At 44.9% G+C, this 21,933-nt stretch overlaps 1 protein-coding gene across 1 annotated transcript; it reads left to right on the top strand.

Moving 5' to 3' along the window:
• Positions 1 to 1,876: 1,876 nt before the first annotated feature.
• Positions 1,877 to 21,933, top strand: ptprr (protein tyrosine phosphatase receptor type R). Its single transcript, XM_046379297.1, has 16 exons — positions 1,877 to 2,288; positions 5,657 to 5,940; positions 11,997 to 12,110; positions 12,195 to 12,344; positions 12,932 to 13,039; positions 13,961 to 14,083; positions 14,164 to 14,285; positions 14,363 to 14,497; positions 16,314 to 16,503; positions 16,753 to 16,837; positions 17,579 to 17,658; positions 18,604 to 18,741; positions 19,032 to 19,142; positions 19,227 to 19,384; positions 19,464 to 19,577; positions 20,083 to 21,933. The coding sequence occupies exons 1-16, from the start codon at positions 2,204 to 2,206 to the stop codon at positions 20,174 to 20,176; spliced, it is 2,091 nt and encodes a 696-aa protein (XP_046235253.1). The 5' UTR covers positions 1,877 to 2,203; the 3' UTR covers positions 20,177 to 21,933.

Below are 21,933 nucleotides of genomic sequence, written 5' to 3'. Positions count from 1 at the left end.
GGAAGGACTGGGGTCCTTCCACTACCTGTGCTAGACCTCTTTCTTGAACCTTTTGTGATGAGTGGCCCTTTAAAATCAAACAGTACAGCAGTACTCACCAGTACTACTTATACTTCTATCAAAGAGTGATTTTCTGTGTTTTCTCTGAACAACTTCTAAATGCCCAGAGAGGTAAGAATACATTTCAGATAATAGAATAAGTTCTAGTATCAGGAAAGACATTAAGTTAACCTTAAGTTCAGAATACTTTGTCAAAAAAATGAAATTTGTGTACTGCAAATGTGTTTTTTTTCATCTTATGATTATTTAGATGTATCCTGTGACTCTTTAGGAGGTCCTGGCCTCAGGCTGGAAATCCCTGTGCTACATCATGTACATGTAGCCTATGCACATCAGCGTCCCAGTTATGCCTCTGCAGATGTAAACGTCACCTGAATTCACTCCCCTCCTCCAGGTTTCAGAAGTAGTCTGGTTTTTCTAAATTATTCTGACAGAATTTGGGATAATCTGGCACATAAACATTCAGGTTTCTGATCTCTGTTTGTACTGGTGTTCCTCAACTTGTCTTACAAAGTAATTGGACAGTAAATGGAAAAATACATGATGGTAAAAGATATAAGGATAGTCAGACACTGGTAATATCAAGGATAAATTACATCACTGGAGATCAGATGAAGCAAACAAATCAAATATTGTGGTGTATGCAGCCAGAAACCAAACCAAGTTCATCAGTAGAGAAATGACAAAGAAAAACCTGCCTGCTGCTAAAGTAAAAATAAAACATAAAATAAAAAAATAAAAAACAAAGAACTGAAACAGGATAAAAAGCTCCACTGAGTTGGTATGAAGCAGTTTTACACTTTCACGCAGTGTTAGTCACTTAAATCTATTCAAAACATTACAGCAACGAGTGTTAGCTTTCCCAATCATTTTTAAGCAGGGAGATTTCATGTCAGAAATAACTTTTTATCTGCGACTTATTATTACAACTAACTTAATGGCATTGTGTGAACGTTTTTCTCCCATTTCGGTCTGTATGATGACATGTTGTAATGACAATAAAAACTCCTTGACACGTCACACATTTTGATTCAGATGGCTAGCACTTCATTAGCTTGCTAGTGTGGTAGCATGCTAGTTCCAGCAGTGTAGCTCAGCTAGCTGCCTGCGGCTGCCCTGAGACCACCTGGGAATCATTTGGTGGTAATTGATTAGTAGTTGTAGTAAATGTGAATACGTTGTCCCTTTTGACTGTTCGTAATTTATCTGCAAAGTGCTGCGACGCTAGCATGTTAATGTTACATGCTAAATTAGCATGTGACCTACAGTAATGGTCACATATAGAAAAGGAACAATCATTTTGAATGGGCACAGCTGTGGCGGCCTCCTTTGACCGACCACTGTTGCGCATGTGCAGAGCAGAAGAAGCCCGCGAACTGGGAACGCAGAGCATAGCTATAAACAATTCACCTTTTTGAGGTAAGCTGTCATGAATTCAGGTAGATTTTCACTGAATGGTGGCCTTACATAGAAAGTAGGAGAGTCAGTATGATTATTTAAATTCATATATTTAATGGAAATCAATTATTAAGAACTGAGTTAGACCAGACCATGCCGTTAACGTGTCCAAAAAATCATGAAAAGTGAGTAAAACTTCACAATTAGAGGTTAAAATTAACGAGCAGACGCACACTCGGCCATGATAACTGTTATCATTATTATACCCTTTATTAAAGCTCTCGTTCTCATGTTAAATGTTCACATAAATTAAGAGCGTCAGGGCTGAAGGTTTTAAAGACCCACCCTCCTCTTCCTCCTCTCTTCTCCACCACGCCTTTTCCTCCGCTTCCTCTCTCTCTCTCAGCCCCCACCACCACCACCAACACCACCACCAGCCTCCACCTGAACCGCGTGTCCGTCTCTGTCGTCCCTGAAGAGCAGATGGAAAAAACCCTCTGCTGCAGAGCGGCTGTTCCTCCTCTAGCCAGGCCGCTGTAGGACACCGAAGGGCGGGGACGGGGCGTCGCGGGGGGGCCGGTGCTGGAGCGGAGATCCGGAGCTCTGGCAGCGTCTCCTTCATGCTGCGGAGCCACAGACGGATTGTACACACACCAACACCGTCTGCGGTCCTTGATGCATCGTTACAGCACCGAGAGAGGCTGCAGGCGCCGAACTGTTTCAGTGTGAGCTGCAGAAAGGAAGGATGAGACCCAGAAGAGGAAGAGGAGGACGGCTTGTCTCCGTGTGTCTGTTCTTGTGTCTGACATGGACACAGCTGCTGCTCACAGGTAAGCGTCTGTTCTGTGTGTGCCGCCTCGCTGCACAAACACTAACAGCAGCAGAGCTCAAAGCGAAGCATCAGCCTCTTAATTTGCTAATTAAAATGTCCTTTCTGTCGTTCAACCTGCAAAAATAACCAAAGATGCTGGTAACAGCTGCTCAAAGGTGAGCATTTTCCTGCTTGCAAATTGGATATATTCCTGTTGCAGAGATGAAATACACAGAATCACATTAAGGTGTGATGGGATCGTCGCATTTCGGTATTTTTAAGGCATCTTTTACTAACTAATCCTCAAATGTGTTGGCTGCAGCCCCAGCTGGTTTTTCATTCAGGGAAAAACAAAAGGGTGAAATCCTCAAGTCTCTCACATGAAAACTATTGGAATATTACAGGAATATGATATATTCTGTGGTCCCTGTACAGTATGTGGAGAGATGGCACATAAACTACTAAATTTTCTCATTGTAGTTGGTGTGTACGACATACTGAAAAAAGCCTGCGATGATGGATGAATAGTACTGGAATTTATTATAAAAGTCAAACACAAAACGAGTAAAATGGAGTCAGTTTAATGACATAAAACAGATGGTGTAAATCCTGTAACCCTGTGAGCTGGTTTTTGTCTGAATGGAGGGTTTAAAACCAGACTTAATTAACAGGAAACATTTCGGTGTCATCACAACCAAAGAACAAGTTTTAAACACACTCCTTCCTAATCTCTGGAGATTAGTTGAAACTGCTGATCATATATTCTGCCCCGTTTCCTGTGTGGACACTCAAATCCATGTTCAAGTCAGGGCAGACCACCAGGCTGAGGCTGTACTAAAGTGGGTGCTTCAGTCCCAGTTGCAGTTTCTCCAGAAACAATATTGAGTTGAAGGATCTTGAAGGAATTTCTACAAATTGTAGCTGCATTTCGTTCCTGCTTGGACCTTAAAGATGGCAATGCCAACCAATTGATTTTTGTTTTTTTTTTTTTTAAATCATCAAATCAAAAACACATTTTTGCCTCTTGTCCATGTAGATAGTTTTGGTGTGAGCTGTAGACTTTTGGAGATCTCAGCCTTAAAGATGTCTGGCTGCTCTCCAGTTTAATGGAACAAGGAAACTGTAACTGGAATGCAATACTGCGTGCTGATTGGAGGGGCCCAGACGGGAGCTGTGAGTGTTTCTTGATTTGATACATGCTTTGTAGCAGCCTTAAACACACAAGCGCAAAGTGGAAAAGATTTATGGATGTTTGTTAAAAGCTACATGACATCAGACAGACGTTTTTGAATGTGTGTGTGTTGGGGAGCCTGTCTCCCCACGGCAGTACTGGGTCAGCCCCCTCTAACTCCACCTGTGATTGGCTGATGGCTTCCACAGAGGCAGGTAGAGCTGACTCTTCCATCCAATCGGAGCACAGCAGCTCGCACAGCACAGCTCACCACAGTATCACGCATAGCAACCGGGACGCTGTCGCTAGGGAGAAAAGAAGCCATAGAGAGAAGCCGTGTCAGCTCCTCAGCCGTCTCAAAGGACTGTTGGAGTCAACAGAAACCTCCACAACTGTTGTTTCCTGATATGTTTAACTCTGCACAGCTTCATCGACAGCAGCCTCTGAACTGGCTCATTCAACCAAAAGAAAACTGATTTTCAATAAACAGGAAGTGCATAAGCAAGACTCTGACATGCTAACAGGTTTTTGGCACAGATTGTCCCGTCTTCGTCAGCTGTCATCAGGGGGTCTGTTGGACGGAAGTCAGAGGATGCTGATGGACATTTTCTGTAGGAAGAAACGATCTGCCAGCTCTGCAACGGGCGTCACTTAAATCATCCTCAAATTGCCATGCAAGTACCCTCAGAAAGAAATGCTGCATCTTCAGCTGATTTGTTAGCCAGTCAAATGTCATTGTGTGTCCAGGCCACTGATGGGGAAAAATCCATCTGTCTGTCGGGCTGGTCAGTTTGTCCATCAGTTTTGTCCAGACTGAAATACGATGAACTGTCATCGAGCTGCCACAGTTAATCCATAATTTGATAACTTAATCAAAAGAAAATAAGTTGCCATCCAAGGCTATCCAATGTGTTGAAATGCTGATCGTTTTTATAGTTTTAAGGGTAATGTATCAGTAAATTTAGAATTCTTATATCAAAGTTTAAAACTGAGATTTTTTTCAACTTGTTGATATTTTACAGACTAAATAATCTAATGAAAATGACCATTAGTGGCAGCCTTGGATTGTAAAGCTTGTTCTGTCTGTGAATACACCAACATGCTGCTTTCTCTGCAGTGGTCAGTGATGACTACTGAGCTGAGCAGGAAACGGATGCCCTTGTTTTTGCCTTTTAGCTCAGTGTGCTCTTCATGTGATGAGAACACCTGCTAGAAGCCACCAGCACTATGCAGCATCAGTCCAGGGGTGCACCCACCGTGGCCAAGTGCACGCTCATGGGGGCATTGTGGGGTCTCTCTAAAAATCAAATGAAAGAGTTTGGTCTAGATCTGCTCTAATTGGAAAGAATCATGAGACAGCTGTTGTTATTCCTGTTGTCTTTGCCACCAACAAACACCGGAGGTCATCAAGGCTGTTCTCGGGTGCACCTGCTGAAGGTTCTGTGTGTTCTTTAAATAGACGGGCCCATCTCACTGCCGGGGAAAACACTGCCAGGATAAATAAAGCCTGAGGATGAATTATGCAGTATTCCTGTTCATCAGGGGTGGCTGAGCTCAGTCAGTGTGCTGGCAGGCGGAGTGGAAACCCTGATGAAAGCCTCCATCCTGACCAAAGATGCTGTGACAGCAGAGAGAGAGAGAGAGAGACGGGCAGGTGGGTTCTCTCTCGTGCTGCTGTCTCTCTGCTGAATGCGCCCTGTTGAAGATTAGAGCGACTGAGCACATCTTCTTCCTCGAGTGGGACGTGACTGTTGGATAAATCGCTGCTTGATCTAAAGTGTGTGTGGAGGGTGGTGTTTTTTCAGAAACACACAACACCAGAGCAGAAGTGACTAAACTGCATTTTTCTGCTTATATCGTAAACCACTGATGTTGGCATGTCTGGCTAGCGAGCTAACAAAGTGCTCTTTGCAAGGCCAAGAGTCTGCATGTCATTCGCTAATTACAAGATTTTGTGGGTTCATTGGTTCTTGTGCAGGACTGAAGTGGCTGTGTGAGAGCTGGTCCTCGGTGCTTTCAGGCTTTGGGCTTGGTTTACAGCCGTTATTTTCAGCCTCAGTCTTAGCATCTCAGTGTTGGTGTAAGACCCATATTTAACATGCTTTAATTAACAAGTCACTGGTGAATATTGTTATTGAGGAGACGTAATTAACCAGTTAGCGACGGCCGATTTGTCTTTGTGTTTGTCTCCCCTCATCGTCGTCTTCTCTCTGCAGAATCGTCTTCTGGAGATCATGAGCTTCGTCTCTTCCCTTCTCGACGCTCCAGTCGTCTCCCTCCACCGATGCACCCACGACATGATGTAAACAGCTTTCTAGAGTCCCACCACCATCAGCATCAGCCCCATGCTGGGTCAGCCAAGGTGATGCCAGCCGCCCTCTTGGAGTCTCTGTTTCGTCAGGAGCCCAGCGGCCAGCGAGGCCTCAACCTGCTGGCCCGACCGCATCACGAGGTGCAGCCGGAGCACGCCGTGGTGTCCGCACAGCATCTGGTTACCGTGGTGAGTAATTTGCTCTCTGATTGGGTGAGAGCGAGGGAAGCAGGTTTTTGTTGTTGTTCCATGTCCATCAGCAGCACACCCATCAGACTGAGCTTATTCCTCTTATGTTTATGTCAGATGAAGCAAATGCTTGCAGTCGGGGATGAAAGACGCTTCGGCCATGTGTTAGACGGACATGTCCCACAAAGGGAGCTGAGACATGTATTTTTATTTTTTATTTTTTGAGGGTTTGAGGACACAAGCGGTGTACTCTGGTGATTAATATGGAAGTTCTTATCTTTTCATGAATAAGAACCTCATTGATGTTGCTTGAAAAGCACATCCTGGCTACTCAGACTGTTGTAACGAGGCCTCGGTTTGACAACCAGCGGCACATGAGAGGTTTGTGGAATCTGGTGTGCCTGAGCCCTCCTGTAGTCCTGGATCTGACGCTTCCATAAAAGGGGGTCATGTTCTCGCCCACGAAGGTGAGGAGAGACTGAGGAGGTCAGAGGTCAGAACAGGCAGGCAGTTGGTGAATGAGGAGGTGTACACTTCTCTGTTGCTACAGTGCTGAGGGGAGATGCTGCACTCTCTGTTGCCATGGAAACACTGATCATGAGTGTCTGTGTGAGACCCACTTACCTACACAATGGGTGGTTGCATAACTGAGACAGCAGCGACCTTCATGGTGACATTGAGACACAGAGACAGTTTGTACAGGTTGATAATCAGACAGAAAGCTAAAAATGAAATGCGGTGTTGTGACTAACGAGTCCTTTCGCCTTTTGGTTCTTGTATATTTTGATGGTATTTTTGTACTCTAACTTAAACCTGCAGTGCAGAATTTCAGTCTCCCACTTCCAGCTGTGAGAATAATTACACAAACATGGTCTCATGCTGCTCATGATGCCACCGTAACCTTCGCCGTCACTGCGTTTGCTTCAGCTCTGGCAAACCAACCTTTGCTAAAACGTGTCGCTACTGGAGCGCAGGAAAGCAGCCACAGGCTTCACATTTAAATCGTTATTATGGAGAACAGAGGCCTCTAGGACACACGCAGCAACTTCTGTTTTCTTTTATGCTAACATGCTGAACTGAAATGCCAGAAAATGTGCTAAACATTAGCGTGTTAGCCTTTAGCTTATAGCACCGCGGCCTCACGGGGCTGCTGACATGGCTGAGTCGTGTTTGTGATTTAATACGAAAGTGAAATGAAAATGTTTTACTTTGTCTTTGGAAACTTTAAGGATTCTGAGTTTGCAGTTTGACTGACGTCTTACTTTCTGTTAAATTAAACGGAGTGTGTTGTACTGAACAGGATCAGTGTGGAAGTGGGACACTGTCTGATCCACAGCAGACAGACTTGTATTTTTAGGTGAGATGTAGCAGATTTTTAATTTAACTGAATATCTTCGTGCCTCAGCTGCCAGGTCTCGGCGCCAGCGCTCCCACAATCCTCTGCCAAAATGGTGTGAAATGTCGCCTCCACAGATGCATCGTGGGAGGGGAGGCAATCTGGTGAAACCTCCGGTGGAAACCAACAGACAGGCACGAGTGCTGGGAGTTTACAGACGGGTTACCTGTCTGCCTGCCTTCCCGTCTGCCTCTCTGTTTAGTTTGTGGTTCAGCCTGCACAGCAGTCAGCATCCAGGGGTCCCTGCAGTGGGATATAGGTCACACTGCAGGGTGCCTGATGATGAATAAAACACACACACACACACACTTGCTAAGAGTGCAATGAAAATTTAATATGAAGTCTAAATTTGCACTTTAGTAAATAATACATTCATGTTCAGGTTGCTGGCATTTGGGGCAGTAAAATAAAGGACCCTGTGAAAAGAGCAGTTCATCAGGGAAGAAGGTTGTGTATTGACGAGTGTACTGAAGTGATCGCTGACTTTGGAAACCTTGTGTGTTTATCGAACACATTTAAAAGAAAAAAAAAAGTTTGAACTTAAAATAATATATGCAGTATGTCGGTTTTATTTGGTAAATGAAATCTGAGACAGGATTGCTTCAGTGCTCATCATTTTTGGCCCCTCCAGGCACCAGTACAGAGACGGCCTGGTTGTTATGACGCTGCGTTCCAGTAGCCGATCCACCAAATTTCTGCGTGTGTGGCTATGAAGCAGGATGAATCGATTGTTCTCATTATCGCTGAAAGTAAAACTCGATGAACCGTCCAGCCCTACGCTCACGTGGCTGCTTGGTGACGCCTTAACAACCATCTGTTGATGCCCCGAGAGGCAGTTTGACTTTGTTGGTTTGAACTTGTTAATTTTTGTCTTATTTTGCTGGTTTTTGGTGCAGGACAGCAGACATGATGTCAAGGTTATCGTTTTGTGTACCGAAGTCTGAGTCGCTTATTCTCTGTTTTTATCAATGACAAAACCGCCGTGAGGCTCCACGCTGCCTTACATAACCCTGCTTTGCTAATTGACTTCCTGTGTGTGGTCATGTGACCCGTCCCTGCAGGCTGCTGCTGTTCCATCACATCACTGTGACTACGACGTCACTAATGGATGAAGAGAAAAAAGACAATCGAACCTAAAGGTACAAAAAACAGTCGGATATTCAGTTAATGACGCCAAAACTTAACAAACCGTCACGTTTGAGATGCTGAAACCAAATCAAGACTGGAGTTGCTTCTTTAAAAACTGTTGTGTGTTGAACTGCTGGTCCAACAGAAACAAGCCGTTTGAAGACATTTATGAAAATATGGAAAATTTATTCCTTATATTAAATCGTCAGCTTATATATTAACTTCAATGGATGATTATATTTCCAGTCATGTAACACAAGGAAATGTTTGGGAGGAGACTGAGCGGTTGTGCAAGTCCCAGATGGTACAGAGTCACATCCCATCTCTGCAAGACACTGCTGTGTGTGTGTCTGTGTGTGTGTGTTCAGCCTGCGCGTGGAGGAAGCTGACACCACTTCAAACCCACAGAGAGAAATGTGAGTCATCAGGTGTTACGACTGCAGCTTCATCAGGTTTTTTTTTATATTCTTTTCTTTTTTTTATCAAATATTTATCAGCCTTAAAGGGACAGTTCATCGAAAATGAGAAATGCAAGTTTTTCCTCCCATCTGTTGTGCTGTTGGCCCATCGACTCGTGTATGAGAGGCTGAGCTGAGTCCAGGAGGACGTCCTGCCCTCTGGAGACTCTGTTGCTTAAAAAATACCAACACCTCTAAACTACCAATGGATTGTTGGATTGTTTCAGTACCACAACAAAATGGAAAAAAAGAACTCATTAGTGTACAGATTTTTTTATTTTCAATTAAAACCTGCTGGAACAGGAAAAACCTGAAATGTTGTTAATATCTGCAGCCCTGAGAATAAAATCTGACTGCAGATCTGTGGGGGTTTTTTTTAACTTTGGCAATTTCAGTCCTATCAAATGCAGATTTATCGGTTTTGACGTGTGCTGTTGAAGTGTACCAATACTTTTGACAACTTTGAACTCCATTGTTTAGGAGGGTCTGATGTCTGAGCCTGATCTGAGCGGGAGACGTTTCTTCTCAAAGGAACAACACAAGCGTGAATAATCCAACCTCACGTCAACCCATTCATTCAGCTGTGTGTGTGTGAGTGAGTGAGTGAGAGAGTGAGTGAGAGAGAGAGTGAGCTCATTGAGCTGGATGTTGCACGTGGCGCTCACGTTTTCGCCGTCAGCGCTCTGAAGATGAGCTGCACAGCTAACACGCTCCCTCACAGTCAGAGTATTCAGGCTGATTCCTCTCAAGTGTTTCATATCATACTCATATATGTATGTTTTGCATAATTTATGGATGCTAGCAGCTAAAACCCTAAATACTTACAGAGTGAAGGTGAAGGAGAGGATTTCTTCTCCTCGGTATCAAAGTGCTGTAGTGATTCAGTTGCTTGTACATCCAAACGCTTTCCTGGTGAGCTAAAAGATCTGCTAACTGTTTTAGCTTTCATCTTTGTTTTCATGCCTCGTTTTTTATTTTGTTATATTTATAAAATTTAAATCCTTGTAAACACTTTTTTACATTATTATTATTATTTATATCCACAACTTTACCCCCACTCACCCCTCTCTGATAGCTGATTGGTTCAAATTGGATTCCCCCCCTGCTACCCTGAGGCCTGTGAGCTAATTAGAGGTCATTAGTGTGTGTGTGTGTGTGTGAGAGAGTGAGTGAGTGAGAGAGAGAGACACAAATAGCACCTGATCCTGACAGGAAGCACAGCAGGGTAATGGCATTACCTGTATGATGGCCAATCAGGTGGCAGGTTGAGCTCGCTCCGCCTCTAAGCCAATCTGAGATCAGGGAATGATAAGATCAGGAAATGGAGCGAAACGTCCCTGAGCTTTGACTGACAGGCAGGCAGCTTCTGTGTGTGTGTGTGTGTGTGTGTGTGCTGACCGAGTGAAGAGCTTCCTGTGATTGACAGTGAGGACCAGCGATGTTTACATGTTTACTTGGTAAGACTGTTTGGATATTTTTTGTTCTCAGGTTTGTTTACTTGTTTGTTTACTTGTTTGGTTGTTGGATTGTTTCAAAACAGTTTAAATGTCATGTAGTGTGCAGAATCGTTTTGCTTGGTTGTTTGGTTGTTCACTCAAACAGACATAAATTTACAGAAAATTAATCTTTGACGATTGTCATAGCTGATTAGTCACTACCTAAATTTTTCCTCTTGGTGATCTGTGACGGTAAACTGAATATTTCTGCGTTTATAATTTTCTGTTGACGTTACCTTTTGTTCTCTGGGCAGTTTGACGGGTCGAGTGGACTAATACAGAAATCAATAATGAAATGACTGTTTAGCTGTGTGGCCTCCTGCAGGTGCACATGGAACAAACTGTAACCAGAGACACACTGATAATAACATGAGGTGTGTGTGTGCGCGCGCTGAGCCTGTCTGGCTGCAGTTACGGTTCTCCATATTGAATTTAGTGGCAGCAGAACATGATGTTTTATCTAATAGCAAACACACACACACAGTGTTGTTGAAGTCGGTGTGTTTAGAAGCTGCGGAGCTCAGACTTGATGTTTCTCTTCTTTGAAGGAGCTGTGTGATACTTTGCAGCTGACTCTCTGTAGTCAACACTGTCAGTGTCCCGCCCACAGCTCCACCTGATTGGTTACACATCACGAGTGAAAGCCTATCAAAGCTGAATAATTTAAGTTATTGTCGAAGAAAACTGAGATACTCGTGTAGTTTTCCACGTATGTGACGTGATGATGATGTTTTGGTGCCAAAGCTGGCAGAGAACCAGTCGATCCCTCGTCTCTGCAGCCCGTGAGCACAGACGTCCTCGCTCTGTGTGTCTTGGCAACATCTGCAACACAAACCAATCAGCTGTGTGCCTTCACAAACCCTCAGGGTCGACTTTGCTTCCTGTTTTTCCCACATGCACACGCACGCACGCACGCACGCACACTGATTGCAGTACAGTCCGGGGTGAGTCATTAGTGTGTGTGTGTGTGTTTCACCTGTTTCCCATTTCACTCTTGCTGAAAGCTGAGAGACAGTTGAGAAAACCGGAGGAGCCAAACAGGGGGAGGAGGAGGAGATGGAGGTGGGCAGATTGTAGAAGAGAAAATAACCCAGTGGGAGCTGCAGAGATGATGTTTTGATTTGATCTGTTTGGTGATGAGGCTGTAGAACAAAATGGCCGCAGGGATGAAATCATCCAGAGCCTCTCTGGCTTCTTGCAGAATCGAGTTAAACGGGCTGTGGTCGTGTCTGGTTATCAGGACGACTCACGCCAAGTTCAGACCACCTAATGCCCTGCTCACCCCCCAAACCCACTGCGCTGTCAGTCTGACATCCTGCTGTCTCCGCCCGTCATTTTACCCTGTCTGGTGATGGAGGACGGGTCGGACCTGAATGTCTTCTGTGGTCCAAGTGTCCAGGAAGATCTCAGTGTTCAGGACAGACGTGAGGAACTGCAGCCAAATATCGTATGAGTTAATGAGTTCAGAGTGATCGTCAGTGTCCTCTTCTTCTGCGCTCCGACGGGAGGATTAGCTCCACCTGCTGGCCGTCTCCAGCCAGTGAGCTCACGTTCCCTCTCTCTCTCTGTCCCTCTCAGTACCTCGCTGTGGATGTGAAGAGGCTGAATGTCAGTCTTCTTCGGTGGTTTCGGGAAGGTGTTGCGGCGGCGCTGGGCGTTCCTGCAGGACACGTGCACATCAACAGGCTGAATGTAAGACACACACACATTACACTCCACTGATTGATCAGATCGATTGATTTATCAGCTCACTGACTAACTGGGTGGCTCTTACAGGAGAAGAAGAACGGCATCGAGCTCTTCGTGTCTTCTGATAGGCTGGGGATCTCTGAGCCCCGCCCTGCCGAAGAGGTCATCCAATCGCTGAATGTCAGGGTCCTTCACCGCCACCTGGGACACTTCGGCATCACCGAGGTCTCAACTGAGGTGTGTGTGTGTGCGTGCGCTAGGAAACTGTTATGGTCTCCAAGGTAACTACAGCTCGTTAAGAGACCTCATTAGTCTCCATGGAGACGGAAGGAGATGATGGATGGGGATTATTAGAGAGCAGAGTGCTGCCGCTAAAACTTTAATGGAACTACTAAAGTCCCATCGATCAGCCTGAGGAAGAGCAGAGCAGCTTTATGGATTGTGTTAATATTATTCCTCTGACTCACAGTCGTGATGGATGTGACGGCTCCTCTGTGATATCGCGCAACAAATCAGGACGTTCCCGAACGTGTCAGCAAGGAGCAGAGGAGCCTGTTTTAAAGGAATCCTCCACTGAAAATCTGACCTGTCGAATCATTAACATAAGTGAAGCAGCTGCAGCGAAGAATCGACCAGCAGATAATTAACTGTTTTAATCACTAATGACAAGTCGTTAAGGAAGCTTAATGAGTTATTAAGTCTCAGTGTGGGAGATTTATGGTCCAGCTTTCCTGTGAGTGCATTAAGAAAGTCGTGTCCGTGTGTGTGTGTGTGTGTGTGTGTGTGTGTGTGTGTGTGTGTGTGTGTGTGTGTGTCTCCTGTAGAAGAACGTTCTGCAGGGCGAGCAGAGGGACCACGTCTGGAGCAGAGAAGGTTTTTACGCCGTCGTCCTCTTCTTCACCATCTTCATCATCATCATCACCTGCTTAATGGTAACCTACAGCAAAACATGCACACACACACACACGCACACAGATCAGCATCATAATAATCGCTGACATCATGTGACACGTTGCTAAACCAGCTGCTGCGGCTGCCCTGATTGGCTGAGCTGGTTAGCTGCTGCTAGCCAGGTCACAGGTCACTGTGTCCCAGCCTACGCACACACACAAAAGCAAGACATAAATGAAGGGACTGAAAACATAATGGTGAAGGGTACACTGAGAGAAGATCATGCAGCCCGGCTGTCTCTGCTGCAGTGTGGCAGTCAGTCCACACGAGGGAGCCCTCGCACAGAGAAAACCGCTCATATGATCCGTGTTCACACCTGAATTTTGTCCAACTCAAATGTAAATGTGACATTTTCCTTCTCTCCACTCAGTTTAATTGATTGTTCAGTTTTTGTTCTTCTTTATTTTTCTTTCTGTGTTGTGCCTTTTTATTGCTGTTCTGTCTTGTGAAATCAGGTCAGTGAATTTCAGACAAACCTCTGAGCTTTGGATTTCACTCCGTCTCAATCCTGGTGAAGAACATTAATTCAGAGATTAAAAACACTTTTTATTACAGCGTCTGTCACAGGTCTTCAGTGTTAATCACAGCTTCACACAGATCTACACTTGTTAATGTCATCACTGACTTTGGGCTGAAGTCAACTACAAGAAGCACAAAAAGAAACACCTTTTTTATTTCAACAAATTATCAATCAGTGTTAAATAAAGGTCAGTTAGAGATTTTTCCTGATTTGAATAAGTTTAAACTCTGATGCCAGGTTTCTGAACTGTCACTGTTGTATACACGGCCCTCCAAATTCCATTGCGAGATGTGACTACTTCCTGGATTTCCCTTCTCAGTCAGGTTTTATCAAGTCTTTCATTTAAAAATAAATTGTTGTTTTTTTCTACTGTGGTTTCCAGGTTTTGTACCGACTTAAGGAGAAGGTTCAGGTTTCTGACAGACAGCTGAAAGCCCCGCCCCCTGACCTCCACCTTACCCCGGCTGTCACTCCAGACTCCGCCCAGAGGTCAAAGGGCACCAAGGTGAGCGCCAGACCAACTGTTCTGCCCGCTCATGCGAAAGTGCATATAAAGAATATTGATGAGTCCTTCGTGTGTTCAAGGTTGTGACGTCAGGAAGCATGGTCCAAGCTGAGCTCCCTCCAGCTGTAGCCACGCCCATTCCCCAGCAGCAGCCAATTACAGCCTGCCGCCGCCTCGCCCCTCCTGCTGTCCCTCTGCTCAGGTAAGTCAGCTGACAATGTACCCCTTAATATCATATTTTGAAATAAATCACACCATCTGACCGTGTTCTTCTTGTAGCCCGGCCCCCCTCCACACTGTGAGCAGCAGCGACCACGCCCCCCTTGCCGGTGTTGCTCCAGTGACAGCCAGTAACGAGCTAAAGCCCTGCCCATCCCCGTTTAGGATGAAGCCTGCTGCAGGACTTCAAGAAAGGTAACTTCCTGGGATTAAGTCCCGCCTCCCTGCACATCAGTTTGTCTGGATGTCAGTCAGTGTTTGCTTACAGTTTACTCAGCGTGTGAACTGATGGAACTGAACTCATGAGAACCCGGATTGTTTAGGGACGGACGTGTGTGTGTGTGTTTAGAGTACAGTAACCTCTAACCTGTGATTGTTAGAGCAGCCGGGTGTCGAGCTCTGTGTGTGTGTGTGTGTGTCTGGCTCAGCTAACGGTAAAGAAACCTCAACGCTCGAGGATGACATTCAGGTGTTGAAGTCTGTGCAGCTCTGCCTTTGCCTGTCTTCAGGTGTTCATATAAAGGGAGGCGTCTCACTGAACTGATGTCTGTCTGCCTGCCTGTCTGTCTGATAAGAAACTAGCCTGATTACAGGGTGAAACAAAGTGGCTCAGGCGAGGCTGATTAAAGGACCTGTGAGTGTAAACAGTCCTTGTTGTAAACCTCTGGTGGAAGCATGCAGAAGGTTTTGGGTTTCTCTGAGATACAGAGGAGTCATGAGGTCACGGTAAAATGTAAAGTAGCTCTGGACTTCTGGAGGACTCCTGAGGTGACGCCCTGCTCTTTAGCGGGAAGTCAGCGCTGACAGAACTGAAGCCTCAGCAGACTCCTGACTGTGAGCTGAGAAAAGTTTTCACATCGGTTTTAAGGGCCAGAAACGCTGAGAACGAGAATTAAAAATTTGTTTTTTAAAATTGCTGTGACTCCAATAGAGTCCACAGCACAGCTACAGCAATTCAGACTGAAGCTCTTTTGTCCTCACTGATGTCCTCGTTCGCGATTACCAGGAGGCCATTAAACTGATGTTGACTGATGCTGGTTAAATAAGACTGACCTCATTTTGAAAAATGAGTCTTGTGTTGCTTTAAGAGTTCTTCAGCGTTTGGCTGAAGTTCATTTTCCTCTTAAGTAGTTTCATAACTGAAAAGAAAACATTTTTATCTGTGCCTCGAGCACTTTAGTGTTTATCTGCTGCTCATAACTCTTCCGCTGACTTGAAACACGTCCGCAGGTTCAAGTCACGGAGGCCATTTTGTTCTGGTTACATCAGCAGGGAGAGGTGAAGTGTGGAGGACACAGGGTGTTTCTTAAGGTACGAAAAGGAAGGAAGATTTCAGGCTGAGAGTGAGAACAGGATGTTTTTCTTGGTGTCTGTGTGTGTGTGTGCGTGGATGGCAGCCAATCAGCAATCAGACAAGTAGGAAGTAACAGTATCCTGCAGAGGAAGCCGGCCGACACGTAGCCAGAAGAAGAGCCGACCCACACACACCTCGACGTTAACTCTCACACAAAATAATTTCACTGTTGCTCTGAAATGAGTTCAGCATTTTTGCTCGTGAATCCAGAATTTACTGTAAAGTGGGAAGAAATGAATCTCTGAGAAAAGAAAGCAATAAAAGTTTAATTCTTTGGATTAGATTTTTTTTTCTCTGGTATTCTTGCATGTTTTGGTGTCATTTAAAATACCATCTTTAATTCAGAAAATGAGTTGGAAAATGTGGTCTGGAGGTCTGCTGTAGCTCAGCTGTCTAACAGCTGCAGGACAGATTTTGTGCAAGTTAAACCGACGTTCTGGAAAAAGTAAGCAGAAGATGGGAATGAGCAGATGAGCTGCTGGAAACGTTTGCAGAGCTGCAAATGTTGCATCTTTTGTGTCTGAGTCACTTTGGCAGAACAGAAAGTGTTGAGCATGTTGAACATGCGGTTTGTCCATCTAACACCGTGTCTTCATTTTTCCTTCCTGTCCGCTTCCCTTTCATTCCCTCCTTGTCCTTTCCATCCGTCTCCTCCAGACGGGGCTCTAATGTCTCTCTGGTGTTGGACATGTCGGCCCTCGGCTCTGTGGAGCCCCTGAACGTTGCCGTGGTAACCCCCAGAGAGGCAGCGGCGAGGGAGTACCTGCTGTCGGCCGGCCGCCCGCTGACTCGCCAGCAGCTCCGCGACGTCGCCCACAACACGCACAAGCTGCACGCCGAGTTCGCTGTAAGCAGTTCAACACAGACAGACTGAAATCATCTCACTTCCTGTTGGTCATCTGAATGTTGAGGCAGGATGACTGAAGTGTGTAGTTTGAAATGCCCTCGTTATGACCTTTTCTGTGGTTTAAACTCTTCCCACGTACTGCATGTAACGAATAGGTAAACGTCACCTGATGGTTGACTGACTGACTCTTTGAACACCGTAAGGAAACTCTGAAGCACACATCTAACGTTAAACTTCACTTCTTCCCAGGAAATTCCCATGAATTTCATTGATCCCAAAGAGCTGGATATTCCAAACCACAGCACCAAGAACAGATACAAGACCATACTGCCCAGTGAGTACTCTGTGTGTGTGTGTGTGTGTGTTGCTAAGAAACAGTAACAGTTCCAAAACAGTCCTCATCTCTCATTTCCAGTTGAACCAGGAAGTTGTTTTATTGTGTGGGAGGGGCTTAAGGTCAAAGGCCAACAACCCCAAGGACAGCTTATATCACACCTCCCTCTTCCCTGAAAACACACACACAGAAACACACACGGACAAACAATGCGTTTTCCTCAGAGCACAGTTTGTTCTCTCACCGCCTGTCAAGCATTCGGCCTGATTGAGACATTATGTAACACACGTACACAATGAAATTTGGTGCGCACACTCATCAATACTGCAGCAAGCAGGGGGTGTTCCTTACTTCCTTCCTTCCGGCCAATCGGGTAAGGAATGCTCACCTAGAGCTGCTGTCGCTCAATCGCCTTCCTGTGTGCGACTTTCTTAAGGGTTGGCTGCAGGACTGTGGTCAGTCACTGAGTCTGAGTTTAGGCTCAAAACCAAGTCAAGATGGCGTCTCAGAGAGTCCAAGTCTCTACCCTTGAAAAGAGCCTCAAACCAGACTGAATCTAAAGTGGAAACCAGACAAGCGCATGAAGAAGCTTGAAAAGGAGCCTGACACCAAGTCTAAAAGCAGAGACAGTTTAGGTTTTTCATCATGTATGAATCTTTCTCAAAATATAATTACAAGCTTGAGTTTTTATTGTCTGATGTCCTTTGTGTCCTCGCCTGCCCTCGTTGCCATGTGTCCCAGACCCTCACTCCAGAGTCATTCTGAAGTCCAAGAGCTGCAATGACCTGCTGAGCTCCTACATCAACGCCAACTACATACGGGTGAGTAGCAGCAGCTGTCTGTCTTAGTGGACATCAGTCAAAATAACCTCATCACCTTCATTCACTCAGTACTAACGTTTATTCCAGTTAAAACATGATTACTGAGACAAACGTTAAAAGTCTCTAATGTCTGATGTGGTTTTTGCATTAAAACAGTAAAATCGCCACATTAAAATCTCATTCTTTAGTTTAACTGGTGGACACATGACGTCTCCTGCCTCACTGTGACGTCCACTCTGTGTTTGTTTCCACATCACTGCCATCTCACGAGTCGAGCTCAGAGTTTACACTGAGTGTGAAAACGGCCTCACGGTGTCAGACGTTCTACACAGTGAAGCTCCAACATGAACCATACTCATTAAATATGACTCATTTTGTTTGTTAAATCATCTGCAAACCAGAGAACACACACACACAGTGAAAGTCTGTGATGTCGCTCTCAGACTCTCCTACAATAGACTTTCTTCCTGTCAGGAAGCTCCAGTGAAACAGTTTCAGACCACATGAGAGAGAAGCTGCGTTCAGATGCTTCATCCTGCTGCACAGTCTGACACTCTGGCTAATTTTAGTTTGTCCAAAGTAAGTGAGCACATTTGTCACATCAAAGTAATGAGTGTGGAGATGAAATATGGAGCTGATTGTCGGAGTCCTAACTGCTCATGCAGACTCTCATAACACTAATTATCACCTGCATCGTGTCTACACGTAACAAGTTTGTTTTGTCCTGTTCCTGAAGTCAGTACCTTTAGCGTTCACTTCCTTCATAGGCTCACCTGTAAAGGAGAAAATCCTTGATAAATAAACTTAGACGTACCTGCGCTGATGACTAATGATGAGAATGTCAGGTATTTTAACTTTCCTACGGGGACAAACAATGCCATTAGTGGCATCAGTTTAATTCTTATGAAAGCGCTGACGCTGTTGTGCGATTGGCTCCTGTCCCAGGGTTACCTTGGCGACGAGAAGGTGTTCATCGCCACTCAGGGTCCCATGGTGAACACGGTGAATGACTTCTGGCAGATGGCCTGGCAGGAGGAGTCGCCCGTCATCGTCATGATCACCAAACTGAAGGAGAAGAACGAGGTAACCTGACCAAGTGTTTGAAGTACAGAAACCTTACAAACAGGCAGGAGATGAAGTCTACACGACTTCTTCACACATTAGTGATGTGCTTCATGAACAAGAAAACTCAAGTGTGCAAGTCGTTTCCTAAAATAAGTAAATAAAATCAGCTGGAAAATAGGACGTTGATCTGATGAATGTGGAACTATTGTAAAGTTATTATTAAAGGGATAAATATGCTAAAGCTAACAGCTGTGATTCTCTCACCGTCGTGTGTGTGTGTTTGTGTTCGTGTTCCTTCCTGTCTGTAGAAGTGTGTTCTGTACTGGCCAGAGAAGAGGGGCATCTATGGGAAGGTTGAAGTGTTGGTGAACAGCGTCAGAGAGTGTGAACACTACACCACTCGCAGCCTCACACTCAAGGTACACACACTTTGAATATTGCTGTTACTTCTGTGTTGTGACGCAGAGAAAAGAAAGTCTTTTTGTGTGTGTGTGTGCGCGCAGTGTGGGAATCAAACCCGCGAGCTGCAGCATTACTGGTACACGTCGTGGCCTGACCACAAAACCCCCGACTCGACGATGCCGCTGCTGCAGCTGATGGCCGACGTTGAGACGGACAGACGGACGGCTGCCGCCTTGGGGCCGGTTATCGTCCACTGCAGGTACAGAGAGGGAAACGTCTCCGCTACGACTCTCAAATGTTTTGAAATGACTCGGTTACCCACGCTTCTCTGCTCGCAGTGCTGGGATTGGCCGGACAGGCTGCTTCATCGCCACGACGATAGGCTGTCGACAGCTGCAGCTGGAGGGAGTGGTGGACGTGCTGAGCGTCACCTGCCAGCTCCGAGCCGACAGGTGAGGATGTCCTTAGTGTTGACCTTCATTTCCTGAAGGATTATGCAAACCCAGCCTAAATCCAACCTTATGCCCACATCAGTCCAGCACTGGTCCAACTCCACATGGTTTTAGAAGAATCACTTTATTGACAGTATATATATTTTTACATACACACACTGAATTCATCTTCTGCATTTGACCCATCCTTAGTTGAACACACACATGCAACACCCGGCAAATTACATGCAGTGAAACACACACAGGAGCAGTGGGCAGCATCAAGCGCCCGGGGAGCATATTGGGGGGTTAAGTGCCTTGCTCAAGGGCACATCAGCCAAAAATGCCATAAGCCTTAAGCCAACGCAAACTTTTTAAGGAAATTGTCATAAAAGCAAATTTCCCTAAGTTACCTTTGCTCAAAATACCATTAAGTTTAGATGTAAACAGATACAAATGATTTTAATGTGGTTTCTTTAAACGTCATTCTCACTAACTAACTCTGTCTTCCTGCCTGCCTGTGCAGAGGAGGTATGATCCAGACAGGTGAGCAGTACGAGTTCGTCCATCACGCCTTGAGCCTGTACGAGGCCCGTCTGTCTGCGGAAACCGGCCAATGAGCGCGCACCGCTGCAGGAGGTTTCGACTTCAGCCTGGCAGCATGCTAACATAGCGAGCTCTAAGCAGGTATGATCTGAGGTTTGGCAGTTCTGAGGGAATTCTGGATGAGTCTGAAGGACAGTGTGGACAACCAATGAGGACACTTGTGGGCGGAGCCTGTTGAAGGAGAGAGGAAAGGTAAATTTCTGAAAAAGGAATGTATCCGCTCTTCTCGGCTTTTTCCTCTTCAGGTGTTGTTGGCAAGTGATTTTTTTTTTTCCCCCAGAGGAACTTGAAAGATCCGCCCACTTCACTTCTTTTAACTACCTGACTGTCGGATTGTGTTGTTTTTAACTAACCGGACCGTCCTGTTACCTCTTTTCTGTCATGGAAACGTAGAAGTAGTTTGACTGAAATTGACGGTACATTGTTCAGTGACACTGTTTTGTTTCTGTGTCTTATAGACTTTTAAAATGATTTTGTAACGTGATGTTCTTATAGGAAAGCCTATTGGATAATGACTGTTAGCTGGTTGCGCCTTTGGTTAAGCTCCTTACACCACTGTTGAACCAGTCCTTCCAGCCTTGCTCCTTTTGTGACATCCCTTCTTCCTACTTTATTCAGTTGCATTACATTCCCGAACAAAACCAGTGGGGAAAAGTCAAAACGTTCATTTTTCAGAGGTAATTCCATCACCTCACAGAGCTCTTAACTATCAGAACACCATTTTAAACTTATTAAACTGATTGTGTCAGTAAACGTTCATGTCAAGTAGCCTAAGATGTTATCGTGCTAACCAGCCAGCAGAATCATTTGGCAAAGACATTCATTTTTAAAGTTTTGTGCTAATGCTAATTCTTTGAAGCTTGTGAACACTGTCTGTTCTGTTGAAGCAGACAGCGTTGGAGAGGTGAGACAAGCTGGTTAGTCAGCTAACAAACCGACAATGAAAACCATCTCATTTATAATCGGGGGTATTCAATTACAACATTTTTATCCAAACCCATTTTATCAATGTTATTGCCACACTGCTCTACTCCGCTCAGCTCATTGATGTGTGTAGTGCCAGAGTCACAACCGGGGCTTCCCCCAGCCATAGATCACATGCTAAAAGCTAACAAACCAATGTAATGATAAATAAGCTCCAGTGAAGCGAGTTCTTTATAATACAGATAAGACAATAAATCTCATAGAGGCTAATCTTAGTAGTTTAGTGTTAAACTGTATGCTTTAATATCAGTAAATGGATGCTAACCTACTGTATATACTGTATAAGCTCATGCTAATATTAGCACTCTATACTAATACAATGTTTTTGTTAAACCGATTTAGTCTAGTATTCCCCTGCTAAACCACACCCGTAAAATACGTTTGTCATTTAAAACAATTATTTTTATACTTTCCAACAAGTTCATCACCTTCCATTAGACTCTGAGTTGTAGCCTAAGAAACAAAATGATGCTACGGGTGAAAATGATAGTCTGAAGGTGCCAACCTCCCTTCTCCTTTTCAGGACAGGGCCAGATTTGAGAAAACTTAGTTAGCTGAGAGTAATTTCTGACTTGACAAATATTATAAACATGTTGTGCTGCTCTGTACAGTAGTTCACCTTGTTTGTCCCCTGCTGTGTGAAATGTTGCGTTAAACCAAAAATGTGAGATAATCTGAGTCGCAATGGTGCAGTCATCTCATCGATGTGCTGTTGTAAACTAAGTTATCTAGTGAGTGAGGACGTTATTTTGGTGTATCAAGGTAATAAATTTATTTTTATACTGTT

The sequence above is a fragment of the Scatophagus argus genome, chromosome 22 (assembly GCF_020382885.2).
Source record: "Scatophagus argus isolate fScaArg1 chromosome 22, fScaArg1.pri, whole genome shotgun sequence".
NCBI lineage: Eukaryota > Metazoa > Chordata > Actinopteri > Scatophagidae > Scatophagus > Scatophagus argus.
Note: the sequence above shows the minus strand (reverse complement) of the source record. Positions and strands in the feature narration are given on the sequence as shown.

Excerpts from the sequence above, each read along its gene's own strand:
- ptprr (XM_046379297.1), top strand. The coding sequence starts at position 2,204 with ATGAGACCCAGAAGAGGAAGAGGAGGACGGCTTGTCTCCGTGTGTCTG. Across the intron at positions 16,838-17,578 it reads ATACAAGACCATACTGCCCA|ACCCTCACTCCAGAGTCATT; the intron begins GTGAGTACTCTG and ends CATGTGTCCCAG. Across the intron at positions 18,742-19,031 it reads AACTGAAGGAGAAGAACGAG|AAGTGTGTTCTGTACTGGCC; the intron begins GTAACCTGACCA and ends TCCTGTCTGTAG.